The sequence below is a fragment of the Cloeon dipterum genome, chromosome 1, assembly GCF_949628265.1.
Source record: "Cloeon dipterum chromosome 1, ieCloDipt1.1, whole genome shotgun sequence".
NCBI classification, from domain to species: domain Eukaryota; kingdom Metazoa; phylum Arthropoda; class Insecta; order Ephemeroptera; family Baetidae; genus Cloeon; species Cloeon dipterum.
In genome coordinates, this window is record NC_088786.1 from 25,548,096 (window position 1) to 25,561,455 (window position 13,360).

Sequence of the window (13,360 nt, forward strand, 5' to 3'; positions counted from 1 at the left end):
CATGTATAGATGGGCTTAAACTCTTCTCCGTGATATAGCCAGCCTTACACGCTATACCGATGGCAAGTACGCGGTACAACGCGAAATTGCGCAGAGGCTCGCGCAAAATGTAAACTGCAAAAGAGCCAAGCGCTGCCAAGCATAAAAACAAAGTTTTATAGTCGGCCAGAGTGTCTGGAATATTTCTCAAATCAATACTTACAACGTTTTGTAAAATTCAAATTTTTATTTTCGATTTAGGAAAATACACTCAATCGACGTCATTCAGACATTTGAAATGAGTACATTTCCCATACTTGACAAGAGAAAAAATAGATCAAATGGCGATGTCGTCTTACCTGTTGCTTTAATTTTTTTTAGAACATCCCTCCTGACTTGTCTCAATGCGTGTTCGTGATTGAGCAAGCTCTTTCCGTGAGAGCTCTTCAAGAGCTGGTCACCGCAGCTGGATCTGAAACAGTGAGTAATCTAAGTTAGTTTGCGAAACTCCCACCAATTAAATTTTTTTGCTAATCTCCGAAACAAATTAATCAACTATCACACATGTCCGCTGTAAATAAAAATTTACCTTAAAAATAATTTATATATACAATTAAACGTGACGTTTTTCTGACTCACGAATGTGCTTTTTCATTGGAGGGAATAATTTGCCTATCGCCGTGTAAACCTGTTTTTACCATTTGAATTTTGTTCTCTTTCAGCACAGTAGTAATGCCCTTGTAAGTACCAACGGTGAATGCTTTATTTCGAAATTATTCTTGATATAACCTCGGTCTTTTGGACCAGGCTCGAAATTTGGAACCGACTAATTATTGCAGTTTTGTGCTTTCTCTTTGGCTCTTCGCTAATCAAAAACAACATCTGTTTCTTCACTTTGTGGTACTGGAAATATTAATCAAAACGGGGAAGAGGTCCATTGGATAACGAGAACAACATTAATCCAAGTGGCTTCTTCCCCCATCGCTGCTTTAATCATTCACTTGATCAACACTCATTTATTAACTCTCCTGCATCATGAATCGGAAATGCTCGTGTTGGAAAATTCGTTTTAAAAATCGGTTTCGGGATTCGAATGCATGGCGTTTGAATCAAAATCCAAGTCTAATTGACTTATATAACTAATTGACTTATATAAATAATACGGACAAAGATCGATTCATGACATTTTTGAGAGTGCTTTCGTTGTATATTCAATAAAACATTTTATGTTGCATCTCGTCTAATTGGCATAATTTTCAAAATTTAATTCAAACTTCGTGAAGTATCTCTGTGCACTCTTTATGCTATTTTAGAGGTAAATGAAAGTTAAAAATAGGCAACTGACCCTACAGTTTGTTACTGAAATGCATTATATACAAGGCATTAATTACAAAAGATAGAATTTAGACCTAGAAGCTAAACCGAATTTTCTTCATGAGTGTGGGAGTGCTTCAAATTTTAAATTTTCTAGGGAAAAGGCACTGGATCTGGTCACAGAACTTTACTCTATGGCAACGCCATTCTTCTGAGACACCAGAACAGCAATATGGTAAGCGCCTGTATTTTTCTTTAGTATGCAACCAGTTGAGCACGGCAACCAAATTTTATCTCTATACGAATTACAATTTGCTTCCAGTATTTGGCCTGCCTGTCGACAAGCTCTTCGAACGATAAGCTTTCTTTCGACGTTGGTCTGCAAGAACACTCACAAGGTTTGCAACATTTTTTATCTCTTTTTTTATTAAAATATCGTCCCCAATCAGGTGAGGCTTGCTGGTGGACAGTGCACCCTGCCTCAAAGCAGAGATCTGAGGGTGAAAAGGTGAGAGTCGGTGATGACCTCATCCTGGTGTCCGTCGCCACTGAGAGATACTTGGTAAGCTTTCAATCTCATTTTTAGAGCAATAAAAAAATTTATTTCAATTTAATTTTGACATTTTCTTTTATGAGATTTGTCATTTTATCAATCAGTCAGCAGAACGACGAGAGATTAAGTTTGAAATCATTTTCAACAGCACACGGCCAAGGAGAACGACGTCTCTGTGGTGAACGCTTCATTCCACGTGACACACTGGTCAGTGCAGCCTTACGGCACTGGCATCAGCCGCATGAAGTACGTCGGCTACGTCTTTGGAGGCGACGTGTTGAGGTTTTTCCACGGCGGCGACGAATGTCTCACGATACCTTCGACGTGGAACGACCAGTCGGGTCAAAAGTGAGCGAGCGAACCAAATGCAACACAAAGCGCCTGCTAATCTATTTTAAATTGCAGCATTGTGGTTTACGAGGGCGGCAGCGTAATGAGTCAGGCGCGCTCGCTTTGGCGCCTTGAGTTGGCCCGCACTAAGTGGTCCGGTGGATTCATCAACTGGTACCACCCGATGAGAATCCGCCACATTACCACAGGACGATATCTGTGCGTTAACGAAAACAACGAACTGTATTTGGTGAAGAGGTAATTCTAAAAATTTAAATTTGAATTCATTTAAAAGTTGAAATAAATTGAAAGGGAGGATGCTACCATTGCAACTTCAACGTTCTGTCTGCGTCAAGAAAAAGACGACCAAAAAGTGGTGCTTGAGGACAAGGATCTTGAGATTATTGGCGCACCAATTATCAAGTATGGTGACAGCACAGTCATCATGCAGCACGCTGAATCAGGGCTGTGGGTCTCTTACAAGGTATTTTAAAAAATATAAATAATAAATAAAATTTCTTAAAATCGAATATTTTGCAGTCATACGAGACCAAGAAAAAAGGTGTAGGTAAAGTGGAAGAGAAGCAGGCGATCCTGCACGAGGAAGGAAAAATGGACGACGGCTTGGATTTCAGCAGGAGCCAGGAAGAGGAATCGAGAACCGCACGAGTTATCAGGAAATGCAGCTCCCTTTTCACCAAATTCATTACGTATGTGAAAATTTTCAAATTTAGATGAAATAGAAGTAACGCATTGTTTTAAGTGGGTTGGAAACTTTGCAAGTTGAGAGAAGGCCCTCACTCTTCTTCCAAAGTGTCAATCTTGGCGAAATGGTCATGTGCTTGGAGGACTTGATCAATTACTTTGCCCAGCCAGAAGAAGACATGGGTATTTATTTTAAAAGAAAACGCTAAGTGACAAAAGTGACTAATCTAACTATACAGAACACGAGGAAAAGCAGAACAAACTTAGGGCGCTGAGAAACAGGCAGGATCTGTTCCAAGAGGAGGGTATCCTGAATCTGATCCTGGAGGCGATTGACAAAATCAACGTCATCACCTCACAGGGTTTCCTAGTTTCCTTGGCTGGAGATGAGTCTGGCCAAAACTGGGAGAAGATTTCTGGATATCTCTACCAGCTGCTTGGTAACGTCTGTTTACTAAAAATACAATTTAATATGCAAATATTTGTCCATCTGCAGCCGCCATCATCATGGGCAACCACACCAACTGCGCTCAGTTTGCCAACTCAAACAGGTTAAATTGGCTTTTTAGCAGGCTGGGTTCCCAAGCATCTGGAGAAGGAACAGGAATGCTGGACGTACTCCATTGCGTTCTGCACGATTCTCCGGAAGCTCTGAACATGATGAGGGTAACAATAAAATATCCAACGCATTTCCGGTATTTTTCAATTTTTTGCCTTTCAGGATGAGCACATCAAGGTTATTATTTCCCTGCTGGAAAAGCATGGCCGTGATCCAAAGGTTCTAGACGTTCTGTGCTCACTGTGTGTTGGTAACGGAGTGGCTGTGCGCTCCTCGCAAAACAACATTTGCGACTTCTTGCTTCCCGGCAAAAATCTTCTTCTTCAAACAATGCTGGTCGACCACGTGGCCAGGTAAAGAAAATTTCAAAACACGTTATTTTCAGTGCTGAAATTGCAATTCTTCCAGCGTGCGACCGAACATCTTCCTCGGCCGAGTCCAGGGTTCTGCCCAGTACCAGAAGTGGTACTTTGAGGTGACCCTGGACCACATGGAGCAGACGACCCACATGATGCCCCACCTGCGCATCGGCTGGGCCAACACGGCCGGCTACATCCCGTACCCTGGCGGCGGCGAAAAATGGGGCGGTAACGGAGTTGGCGATGACCTTTACTCGTTCAGCTTCGACGGCGCCAACCTGTGGACCGGCGGCCGCTGCACCTCCGCCATCCCCGGTATGACTGAACCCTTCATCAGAAAGGGCGACGTGATCGGCGTCGCCATGGACCTCACCATTCCCTGCATTTCTTTCACCTTCAACGGCGTTAAGGTCAAGGGCACCTTCCGCCATTTCAACCTTGATGGCATGTTCTTCCCTGCGATCAGTTGCTCCTCAAAGCTGAGGTACGTAAGTCAGGGTACAACCAGAGCTGTCTTAATGGTGAAGTTAGGAAAAACAAATTACGAATGAAATTTTACGATCAATTTTTAAACTAAATCTTTTTTAGAAGCTAATTATTTTTGATCGAGTGAGGGTTATTGAAAAATCATTTCCTTTTATGGTTAGTAATTATCTGTTCCAAAATATAGCTGCCGCTTCCTGTTTGGTGGAGACCACGGCAGGCTGAAATACCCTCCTCCTGAGGAATTCTCTCCTTTGGTGGAGAGCCTTCTGCCAAACCAGATTCTATCAATCGATCCGTGTTTCTACTTTGGCAACCTCGTCAAAGGAATAATGTCGGGACCCTGGCCTGTCGAGGATGACACCGCCTTTGTCCCCGTGCCAGTGGACACGACCACCGTAAGAGAGATATGATATTTTAAACAAAACCACAAGATTTCTCGATATATAGATCACCCTTCCCTCTTACATCGAAAGCATTCGTGACAAGTTGGCGGAAAACATTCACGAGATGTGGGCTATGAACAAAATCGAGGCCGGCTGGTCTTACGGCGAGCGCAGAGACGACATTCGCCACATCCACCCTTGCCTCACACAGTTCGCGAATCTGCCGCCCGCCGAGAAAAGATACGACTCGCAGCTTGCTGTGCAAACGCTAAAGTAAGCTCAACATAAAAGCCGGCGCTTTGGTACTAATAAAATGTGAATATTTTTCAGGACCATCCTGGCGCTTGGCTATTACATTACTATGGATAAACCTCCATCTCGCATCAAAAATGTTCGCCTGCCTAACGATCCTTTCATGCAAGTAAGCGCATTAAAATGGTTTAAAACAATGCTATGCAATTGAAATTTTTGATGTAATATACAAACAAACTAACTTTATAATAATAAAACTTTGAAATTTCCTTTCCAGAGCAACAGTTACAAACCAGCACCTTTGGACCTGAGTGCAGTAACATTGACCACCAAAATGGAGGAACTGGTCGATTCGCTGGCCGAAAATACGCACAATCTGTGGGCCAAAGAGCGAATCAATCAGGGATGGACCTATGGCCTGAACGAGGATCCAGACATGCGCCGCAGCCCGCACTTGGTACCTTACAGCAAGGTCGATGACCTGATCAAGAAGGCCAATAGGTCCAACAAATTATTTTAATATAAAAATCATCTAGAATAAAGAAAATTTGCAATTTTAGGGACACTGCCAGTGAAACTGTGCGCACCTTGCTCGTTTACGGCTACAATCTGGAGCCCCCGACCGGAGAGGCTAACGACGGTGGACTTTTTTACTTTAAAATTTACTCATAGCTAACTATTTTCTCTTTAGCTTTGCTTGCTGAAGCTGCCAGATCTAGGAGGATCGAATTCAGAACGTACAGAGTGGAGAAGAACTACGCCGTTACGAGTGGAAAATGGTTTGCAGCAATTATGCTATAGCACAATTGACCTATTAACAGAAAATTACAGGTATTTTGAGTTTGAGGTTCTGACTACTGGTCCCATGCGCGTCGGCTGGGCCAGAGCTGACTGTCCCCCTGGCTGCCAATTAGGCAGCGACGAGTACTCGTGGGCGTTTGACGGCTACAACGTGAGTGTCAATTATTGGAGTAATTATTTCTAGGGCGCTTATTTTACCAATCGATCGAGGGAAACACCCACGAAAATTGAAATTTTAGTGCAATAATATATTCTACAAGTTGATTTAAAACACACACAGGTCACTAAGGCTCATCTTGGCACGCATGAATCTTTTGGCAAAAAGTACCAAGTGGGCGATGTAGTTGGCGTAATGTTAGATTTGCACGATAGAACCATCAGTAAGTAAAAAGGAGACGCGTCGACGGCTAAATAAAATGTGAACCCATCCCAAGCAACACACAATTAATTACTTTAGTCTTGAGTGCCCACTCCGTAATCTACTCTCTTGGTTCTAAAAGTGATTTTTGTCGACCTCGATCTCATCCCCTTGAATTCACACGTGACTACTTGCCTGATGTGGGGTTTTTCCGTGCCACCAATTTGTAAATAAAACATCAAACACTGCTCCTCCATGCAAACAGATCAAGTACATACTCTGTTAATCCCTGCCGTTTCTGTGTCACACCACGCTCCATTAGAAGAGCCTAGGTAGACTGGCGAATAGTTTTTTTTCTTTCTGCAAACGGCTGATAGGGATGTTGGTTTTACATCTAGCAAGACTGGCTTGAATATGTTTGAAATTTTGTTTTAAAGGAAGAAAAATGTCACGGCGGCGCCGCAGAGACATTTGGCAAACAGTGGGTAGTGGGCGATGTTGTTGGCGTCTGCCTCGATCTAATTGATCGCACGATCAGTAAGTCAAAAAAGAAAAAAGAGCTAATTCGCATGGCCAGCTCAGCATATTATTACTCTTCTGGGAGAAAAGTTCGCACTTTATTGCCGCTGCAGCATGCATGACCAGCTTTGTAGTGGAGAGAATCGATATAATTATGGTAGCATTTGCCAATCACGTAGAAGTAGTAAAACGCTCGCCCGCCTGCACACCCGCCCGCATTAACACTGGTTCCAGCTACGAAACCAGCAGGCCCGGAGATGAAACTTCATTAATGCACTTTTTATCTTTCATTATTTATTCAGATTTTTAGTGCTTTTTATAGTGCTTGCTGCTCGCAGATCTCACAGCCAACATCCAAGCACCAGAAAATAAAGTAAAATGTTCACGTCAGTCAATTCCAGAAAATTTAGATAATATCTTCCTCTCACACCTCTATTATTTGTTTCCTAAGTTATATACCCATCAAGAGACTACATAACTTTCATTTGTGTTCATCCAACCCCAAATAATTTCCTTTTGTTTATTTGTTTACTCGGAGAACCCCCAATGGACTTGTAATGTTTGTGCTTCCACCTTGCTTGCTTTTTTGTATAACCAGAATGCTTCCTTTTGTTGCTTTTTAAAGAGGACCTGCATGTAAGCTACCCAGCCAATATCCGTTTAATCAAATTTAAGGTGTGCGAATCAATTTTTAAAACTAAAATTCCAATAAGGTTTCTCGCTGAATGGCGAGCTCTTGATGGATGCTTTGGGCGGAGAAACCTCTTTCGCCGACGTGCAGGGCGACTCCTTCGTGCCCGCTTTCACTCTCGGCGTTGGCCAAAGAGCGAAACTGACTTACGGCCAGGACGTCAATGCCCTCAAGTTCTTCACAATGTGTGGTCTGCAGGAGGGCTACGAACCGTTCTGCGTGTATGTTGGCCGGCCGTTAAAAGATCAGATTGTGCAATAAAGCTAAAATTTTTGCGACAGGAATATGATGCGACCTGTTACATACTGGTACACAAAGGACCAGCCGATCTTCGAGAACACTGACGACATGGCTGACACGCGTATCGACGTGACTCGTATCCCCGCTGGCTCTGACACGCCGCCTTGTCTCAAGATCAGCCACAATACTTTCGAGACCATGGAAAAGGCCAACTGGGAGTTTTTACGACTGTCTCTCCCAGTTATTTGCCAATCTTCTTTCATTGAGTAACGTGGAAGATTTTTCCGCTAGCGCGATTCCTATTAAACTTTTGATTATAGCGAGCATGAGAAGATGATGAGGTGGCAGGAAATTAAAATCAGACAGCACAGACTGCTGTCAGAGGCAGATCAGGTGAACCCTGGACACATCGAGCATATCATGAAAACTGGAGGTTTCAACATGAATGATATCAAGAGCCTCCAGAGGGGAATGTCGGAGGACGGCCCTGAATCCGATGAGATAGGAAGACCTGGGTTCCCTAACAGGCCACCGCGTAGGGCATCAGTATCCAAAGTCAATGGATATGACAGCGCCGATCCTGGTAAAAAATAATGAAAAAAATGATGATGATCAGACTTATCATACATGATATTTATGCAGGCAAAAGAGCTTTGAGTGAAAATCCAACAAATGGTGTGGAAGAAGGAGATGACAAGAAAAAGAGAGGAAGATCTCCGTTTAGGTATTATAATATGTATTTTTATAAATTAAAAATTACCAAAAACCAAAAAACTATACATTTTATTTTTTCATTTTTCTCTTTAATGATAAATTTTTCAGGTTCTTCTCAAAGAAAAATCGAGACGCTAGCAACGAACGCAGCAAGAAAGTAGGACACACCTTAGAAGTGCCTTCTGACCGCAGCAAGCCGATTGACATGAAGAATAAAAATACCGCTGTTTCGCTTTCATCAGTAATGCTCAAAGCCAATATTTTAAAAAACTAATATTATATTTAATTTTAATTTAAGACCGACTTGAAGCTAGTACCACCAGCAGTGCCAGACAGGCAGCAACCTAAAGCTCTGAGTGGATCACTTTCTACATCAAAGATCGAGACAGTCGGCAACGAGATGTATGATGCTGAGTGCCTCAAGTTGATCAACGAATACTTCTATGGAGTGCGGATTTTCCCTGGTCAAGATCCAACTCACGTTTATGTCGGCTGGGTGACCACCCAGTACCACCTGCACAGTACCGAGTTCAATCAGGACAAAGTGAGGACTGCTGGGGTCTATATCGTGAACGACTATGAAGAAATCGCTGAGAGGTAGTTCCTTATTTCTATTTAGCCTAGTGGTTTGCCTAACTGTAAAAATAATTTGCAGCGTCGAGCGTCAGAGCTGCTACATGTTGAGAGCCGACGAGCTCTATAACGAGGTTACGAACGACGCCTCAGGCAAAGGAGCCAGCCAGGGCATGTTTGTTGGCTGTTGCTTGGATACTGCCACTGGATACATGACCTTCCAGTGCGAAGGAAAAGAAACCAAGCACAAGTACAAGGTAAAAATTTCAGAAACGGATATTTTATATGATAAATAAATAATTTTGGAAAGAAAATTCACATTATATAAATCATCCGTGCTTGATATTATATTGTTTTCAATTCAACTGTTAAAGCAGACTAAATTACATTTACCCTTTGTCAGATGGAGCCAGGAACGAAACTGTTCCCTGCCATTTTTGTAGAAGCCACAAGCAAAGACATTATGCAAATCGAGCTCGGCAGAACTTCCACCACACTGCCTTTGTCGGCTGCTGTTCTTCAGAACTCTGAGAAGCACGTCATCCCTCAGGTATAAAATTAAATTGATTTGGATTTCTACAACATAATGATTTATTTTGACGTAGTTCCCGCCCAGACTCAAAGTGCAGTGCCTGAAGCCACACCAATGGGCTAGAGTGCCAAATCAGAGCCTCCAAGTGCACGCTCTCAAGCTGTCCGACATCAGAGGCTGGAGTATGTTGTGCGAAGATGCCATTTCAATGCTGGCCTTGCACATTCCTGAAGAAGACAGATGCATTGACATTCTCGAGCTCATTGAAATGGAACGTCTTCTCAGGTAAAGACTTATCCTGCGACTCTTCATAATTATTGCTAATTTTGTATCTTTCCAGCTTCCATTCGCACAGTTTGACTTTGTACGCGGCTTTGTGCTTCCAATCTAACTACCGCGCTGCACACACACTGTGCCAGCACGTTGGACAAAATCAGCTTCTGTACGCAATCAGATCTGAGTACATGTCCGGACCGTTACGTAGAGGATTTTATGACCTACTTATTGCACTACATCTTGAATCTCACGCGACAACCATGTAATAATTTATCACGAATCCTATACAGAACTGAATTGACTCTTTTTAACCTAGGGACGCTTGCAAGAACGAATATATTGTGCCACTCAGTGCTGATCTGAAAGAAATCTACAGCGACTCTGACATGTGCCACAGCTTGCATTCGCTCAAGGCTGAATCGGTGCAGCCTACGATGAAAATGACCGACATCAATGAAACAATAGACAATATCATGAATCTGTACAGCCCTTACTTCCCGCTGGAAGAACTAAGAGATTTCGCCATGACTGCACTGCAAGAGGCCGTCAAAATCAACCAAGTAAATATTGAAAATAATTTTTCTTGGACGAATAATTTATGAAATTAAATTTTAAGGTTCACAACCGAGATCCAGTGGGCGGCAGCAATGAAAATCTTTTCCTGCCCTTGCTGAAACTCACTGACAGGCTTTTGCTTGTTGGTACACTGTGCGACGAAGACGTTGAAAAGCTGCTGATCATGATAGATCCAGAGACTTGGGACCCTTCTTATGATAAAGGCATGTATGAAACATGATCGCAACACGACGAGAGTAAAATGTGTTAATTGTTTTACAGAGGGCAAGGACGAACACCGTAAAGGTTTGCTCAGCATGAAAATGGCTGAAGGAGCCAAGCTGCAAATGTGCTACTTGCTGCACCACTTGTGCGACATTCAGCTGAGGCACCGTGTAGAATCGATCGTTGCTTTCAGCCACGACTACATGGGAGAAATTCAAACCGTAATATCGCTCTAATTTTTGCTACAGAATAGGAATTAATTATGAAATTTTTAGGATCAACTGAGACGCTACATTGAAATTAAAGCTTCTGATCTGCCATCAGCCATTGCTGCGAAAAAGACCAAAGAGTTCCGTTGTCCACCTAGAGACCAGGCAACCAAAAATTCATTTGCTTTTCGTACAGTTCCTAACTTTTGTAAAAAATACAGATGAACGCCATTCTTGGCTTTAAGAACTTGGAGGAGGAGGAAAAGGAAAATTGCCCTCTTGGCGATGACCTGCGAGAGAAATTGCAAGGCCAGCATGAGGGTCTCATGTCTATCGTTTCCCTTGAGGCTTTGAAAGAGCCTGAAGAAGAGGTAAAATCTGTATGTAAAAAATATAACATTTTACAATGTGATACGTGTTTAGAGTGATGCGGACAAAGTAAAGCCAGGACCGGTCCAGCGACTTTACAACTTGATCAATGCCGTGAAAGAGCTTGAGGAGGAACCGAAGGAGGAGCCTGAGCCTGTCAAAAAGACACCTGAGGGTATTATTAATAATGAAAATTATATGAGTTGTAGTAATATTTCGAAAATATCACATCTACAGAAATATTCCGCAAGGTCTTAATAAAAACCATGGTAAGGTGGGCGGAAGAAGCCATGATCGAGACTCCAAAACTCGTGTCAGAGATGTTCGAGTACGCAATAATTGTATATTTAAGTTGGACCTAAATTAAAACGATAATTTCCACTTTTAAGTCTGCTTGTGCGACAGTACGACACAGTTGGCCAGTTGATCAGGGCTCTTCAAAAAACCTACGTTATTGCTTCGAAAACAAAGTCAGACGTGGAGCAAATGTGGGTTGGACTGAGCCAGATTAGAGCCCTTTTGCCTGTGCAAATGTCCCAGGAAGAAGAGGCCCTCATGCGCACAAGGCTGTGGTACGTGTGCTACAAGAGTTATGCAGCACGCGCGGCACACGTGTCACGCACATTGCATACTTCCTATTTATGCAGGCGCTAACACTTAAATTTCCCCGACAGGAAAATGGTGAACAACCGCACCTTCTTCCAACACCCTGACCTTATCAGGGTCCTCAGAAACCACGAAAACGTCATGGCCGTGATGATGAACACTCTCGCCAGACGTGCTCAGGGCCAGTCCGACCAACAGGCTCAGGCTGCTGGTGGCGAAGGAGAAGTGGCTGCACCCAAAGAGAAGGCAATTTATTTTCTAATTTCACACGCATGTTTAACTCATTCGAATTCCTACTAGCCTCATTACAAACAAGTTAACATGCAAAAATTTATGTTCCAACAGGATACTTCTCACGAGATGGTGGTGGCTTGCTGCAGGTTCCTCTGCTATTTCTGCCGAACGTCTAGGCAGAACCAGAAAGCAATGTTTGACCACCTTGCATTCTTGCTGGAGAACAGCAACATCCTGCTCTCTAGACCTTCTTTGCGAGGCAGCACGCCTTTGGACGTTGCTATTTCCTCTCTAATGGAGAACACGCAGCTTGCACTCGCTCTCCGGTAAAAAAGATATACTTAATTTTACTTACAACTGACTCTAAAATTTATTTTCATTTGCAGAGAGCACTACTTGGAAAAAATTGCAATTTATCTTTCCCGTTGCGGTCTGCAGTCCAACTCTGAATTAGTTGAGAAGGGCTACCCTGACCTTGGCTGGGATCCAGTCGAGGGCGAGCGTTACCTCGACTTCCTGCGTTTCTGCGTTTGGGTCAACGGTAACAACTATTAAATTTGATCTGTCTCACATCTCATTATTTGTATTCATCAGGCGAGAGCGTTGAAGAAAATGCCAATTTGGTTATTCGTCTGCTGATTAGACGGCCAGAGTGCCTGGGTCTTGCCCTTCGAGGCGAGGGAGAAGGTTTGCTTAATGCCATCATTGACGCCAACAAGGTACAATAAAGTGAACAAAACGGACCATAGTAGCTTGAATTTGAAAAACAGATGTCGGAGAGGATCACCATTCAGAGGAAACTAATGGATGAAGCAGAGGGCACGATTGCCGCTGGCCAATTCGACCACCCCTTACCGGAGGGTGAGGACGACGAAGACTACATCGACACAGGCGCAGCGATCCTCAACTTCTACTGCACACTGGTCGACCTGCTTGGAAGGTGCGCACCTGACGCGTCTGTGATTGCTCAGGTAAACGAAAATTCGATTATAATTGCAGCAAATTTAAAAATATGAATTTAGGGCAAGAACGACTCATTGCGAGCTCGTGCCATTCTGCGTTCCCTGGTGCCCTTGGAGGATCTTCAGGGCGTGTTGAGCCTCAGGTTCACCCTCCAGGTGCCTGCTGCCGGCGAGGAGCCACCGAAGAGCGATATCCCATCCGGATTGATTCCCGGGCACAAGCAGAGCGTGGTTCTGTTCTTGGAACGTGTGTACGGTATTGAAACGCAAGAACTCTTCTATAGACTACTCGAAGATGCTTATCTGCCCGATTTGAGGACGGCGACAATGCTGGACAAGGTGAGACAGTAAACTACTACCGCCAAAATTTGAGGCATTTTTAGAGCTTCGTAGATTAAGTTATTAGCTGCCTTTTAGTGCAGATTTTCAGTAGTACTTAGAACGTTTTCAAACGAAATTTGAAATTCACGCTTCTATATTTCTCAAATTAATAAATATGGCTGACTTCCAAATTAAAAGCTGATTTGAATCTCATGCATTTTCTCGCACTTTTCTGCAATGTCTGGCTTAACTTAT

The 13,360-nt window shown here is 43.2% G+C and overlaps 1 protein-coding gene across 1 annotated transcript in view; it reads left to right on the forward strand.

The window, feature by feature from the left end:
- RyR (Ryanodine receptor) overlaps positions 1 to 13,360 on the forward strand; it is a 32,771-nt gene that overhangs the window by 8,284 nt on the left and 11,127 nt on the right. Inside the window, 44 exon segments of the mRNA XM_065476826.1 lie at positions 361 to 459; positions 1,451 to 1,528; positions 1,616 to 1,691; positions 1,743 to 1,855; positions 1,995 to 2,194; positions 2,252 to 2,434; positions 2,489 to 2,660; positions 2,717 to 2,886; positions 2,940 to 3,064; positions 3,121 to 3,321; positions 3,378 to 3,547; positions 3,603 to 3,793; positions 3,849 to 4,283; positions 4,470 to 4,680; positions 4,733 to 4,941; positions 4,999 to 5,089; positions 5,198 to 5,421; positions 5,481 to 5,560; positions 5,612 to 5,699; positions 5,752 to 5,872; positions 6,517 to 6,616; positions 7,312 to 7,510; positions 7,571 to 7,795; positions 7,850 to 8,112; positions 8,172 to 8,253; positions 8,352 to 8,840; positions 8,899 to 9,073; positions 9,220 to 9,366; positions 9,422 to 9,633; positions 9,689 to 9,886; positions 9,941 to 10,184; positions 10,241 to 10,403; positions 10,462 to 10,625; positions 10,680 to 10,778; positions 10,835 to 10,984; positions 11,037 to 11,157; positions 11,220 to 11,310; positions 11,372 to 11,554; positions 11,657 to 11,834; positions 11,934 to 12,148; positions 12,209 to 12,363; positions 12,417 to 12,541; positions 12,593 to 12,793; positions 12,845 to 13,123. Coding sequence (XP_065332898.1) covers positions 361 to 459; positions 1,451 to 1,528; positions 1,616 to 1,691; positions 1,743 to 1,855; positions 1,995 to 2,194; positions 2,252 to 2,434; positions 2,489 to 2,660; positions 2,717 to 2,886; positions 2,940 to 3,064; positions 3,121 to 3,321; positions 3,378 to 3,547; positions 3,603 to 3,793; positions 3,849 to 4,283; positions 4,470 to 4,680; positions 4,733 to 4,941; positions 4,999 to 5,089; positions 5,198 to 5,421; positions 5,481 to 5,560; positions 5,612 to 5,699; positions 5,752 to 5,872; positions 6,517 to 6,616; positions 7,312 to 7,510; positions 7,571 to 7,795; positions 7,850 to 8,112; positions 8,172 to 8,253; positions 8,352 to 8,840; positions 8,899 to 9,073; positions 9,220 to 9,366; positions 9,422 to 9,633; positions 9,689 to 9,886; positions 9,941 to 10,184; positions 10,241 to 10,403; positions 10,462 to 10,625; positions 10,680 to 10,778; positions 10,835 to 10,984; positions 11,037 to 11,157; positions 11,220 to 11,310; positions 11,372 to 11,554; positions 11,657 to 11,834; positions 11,934 to 12,148; positions 12,209 to 12,363; positions 12,417 to 12,541; positions 12,593 to 12,793; positions 12,845 to 13,123 — 7,695 coding nt within the window.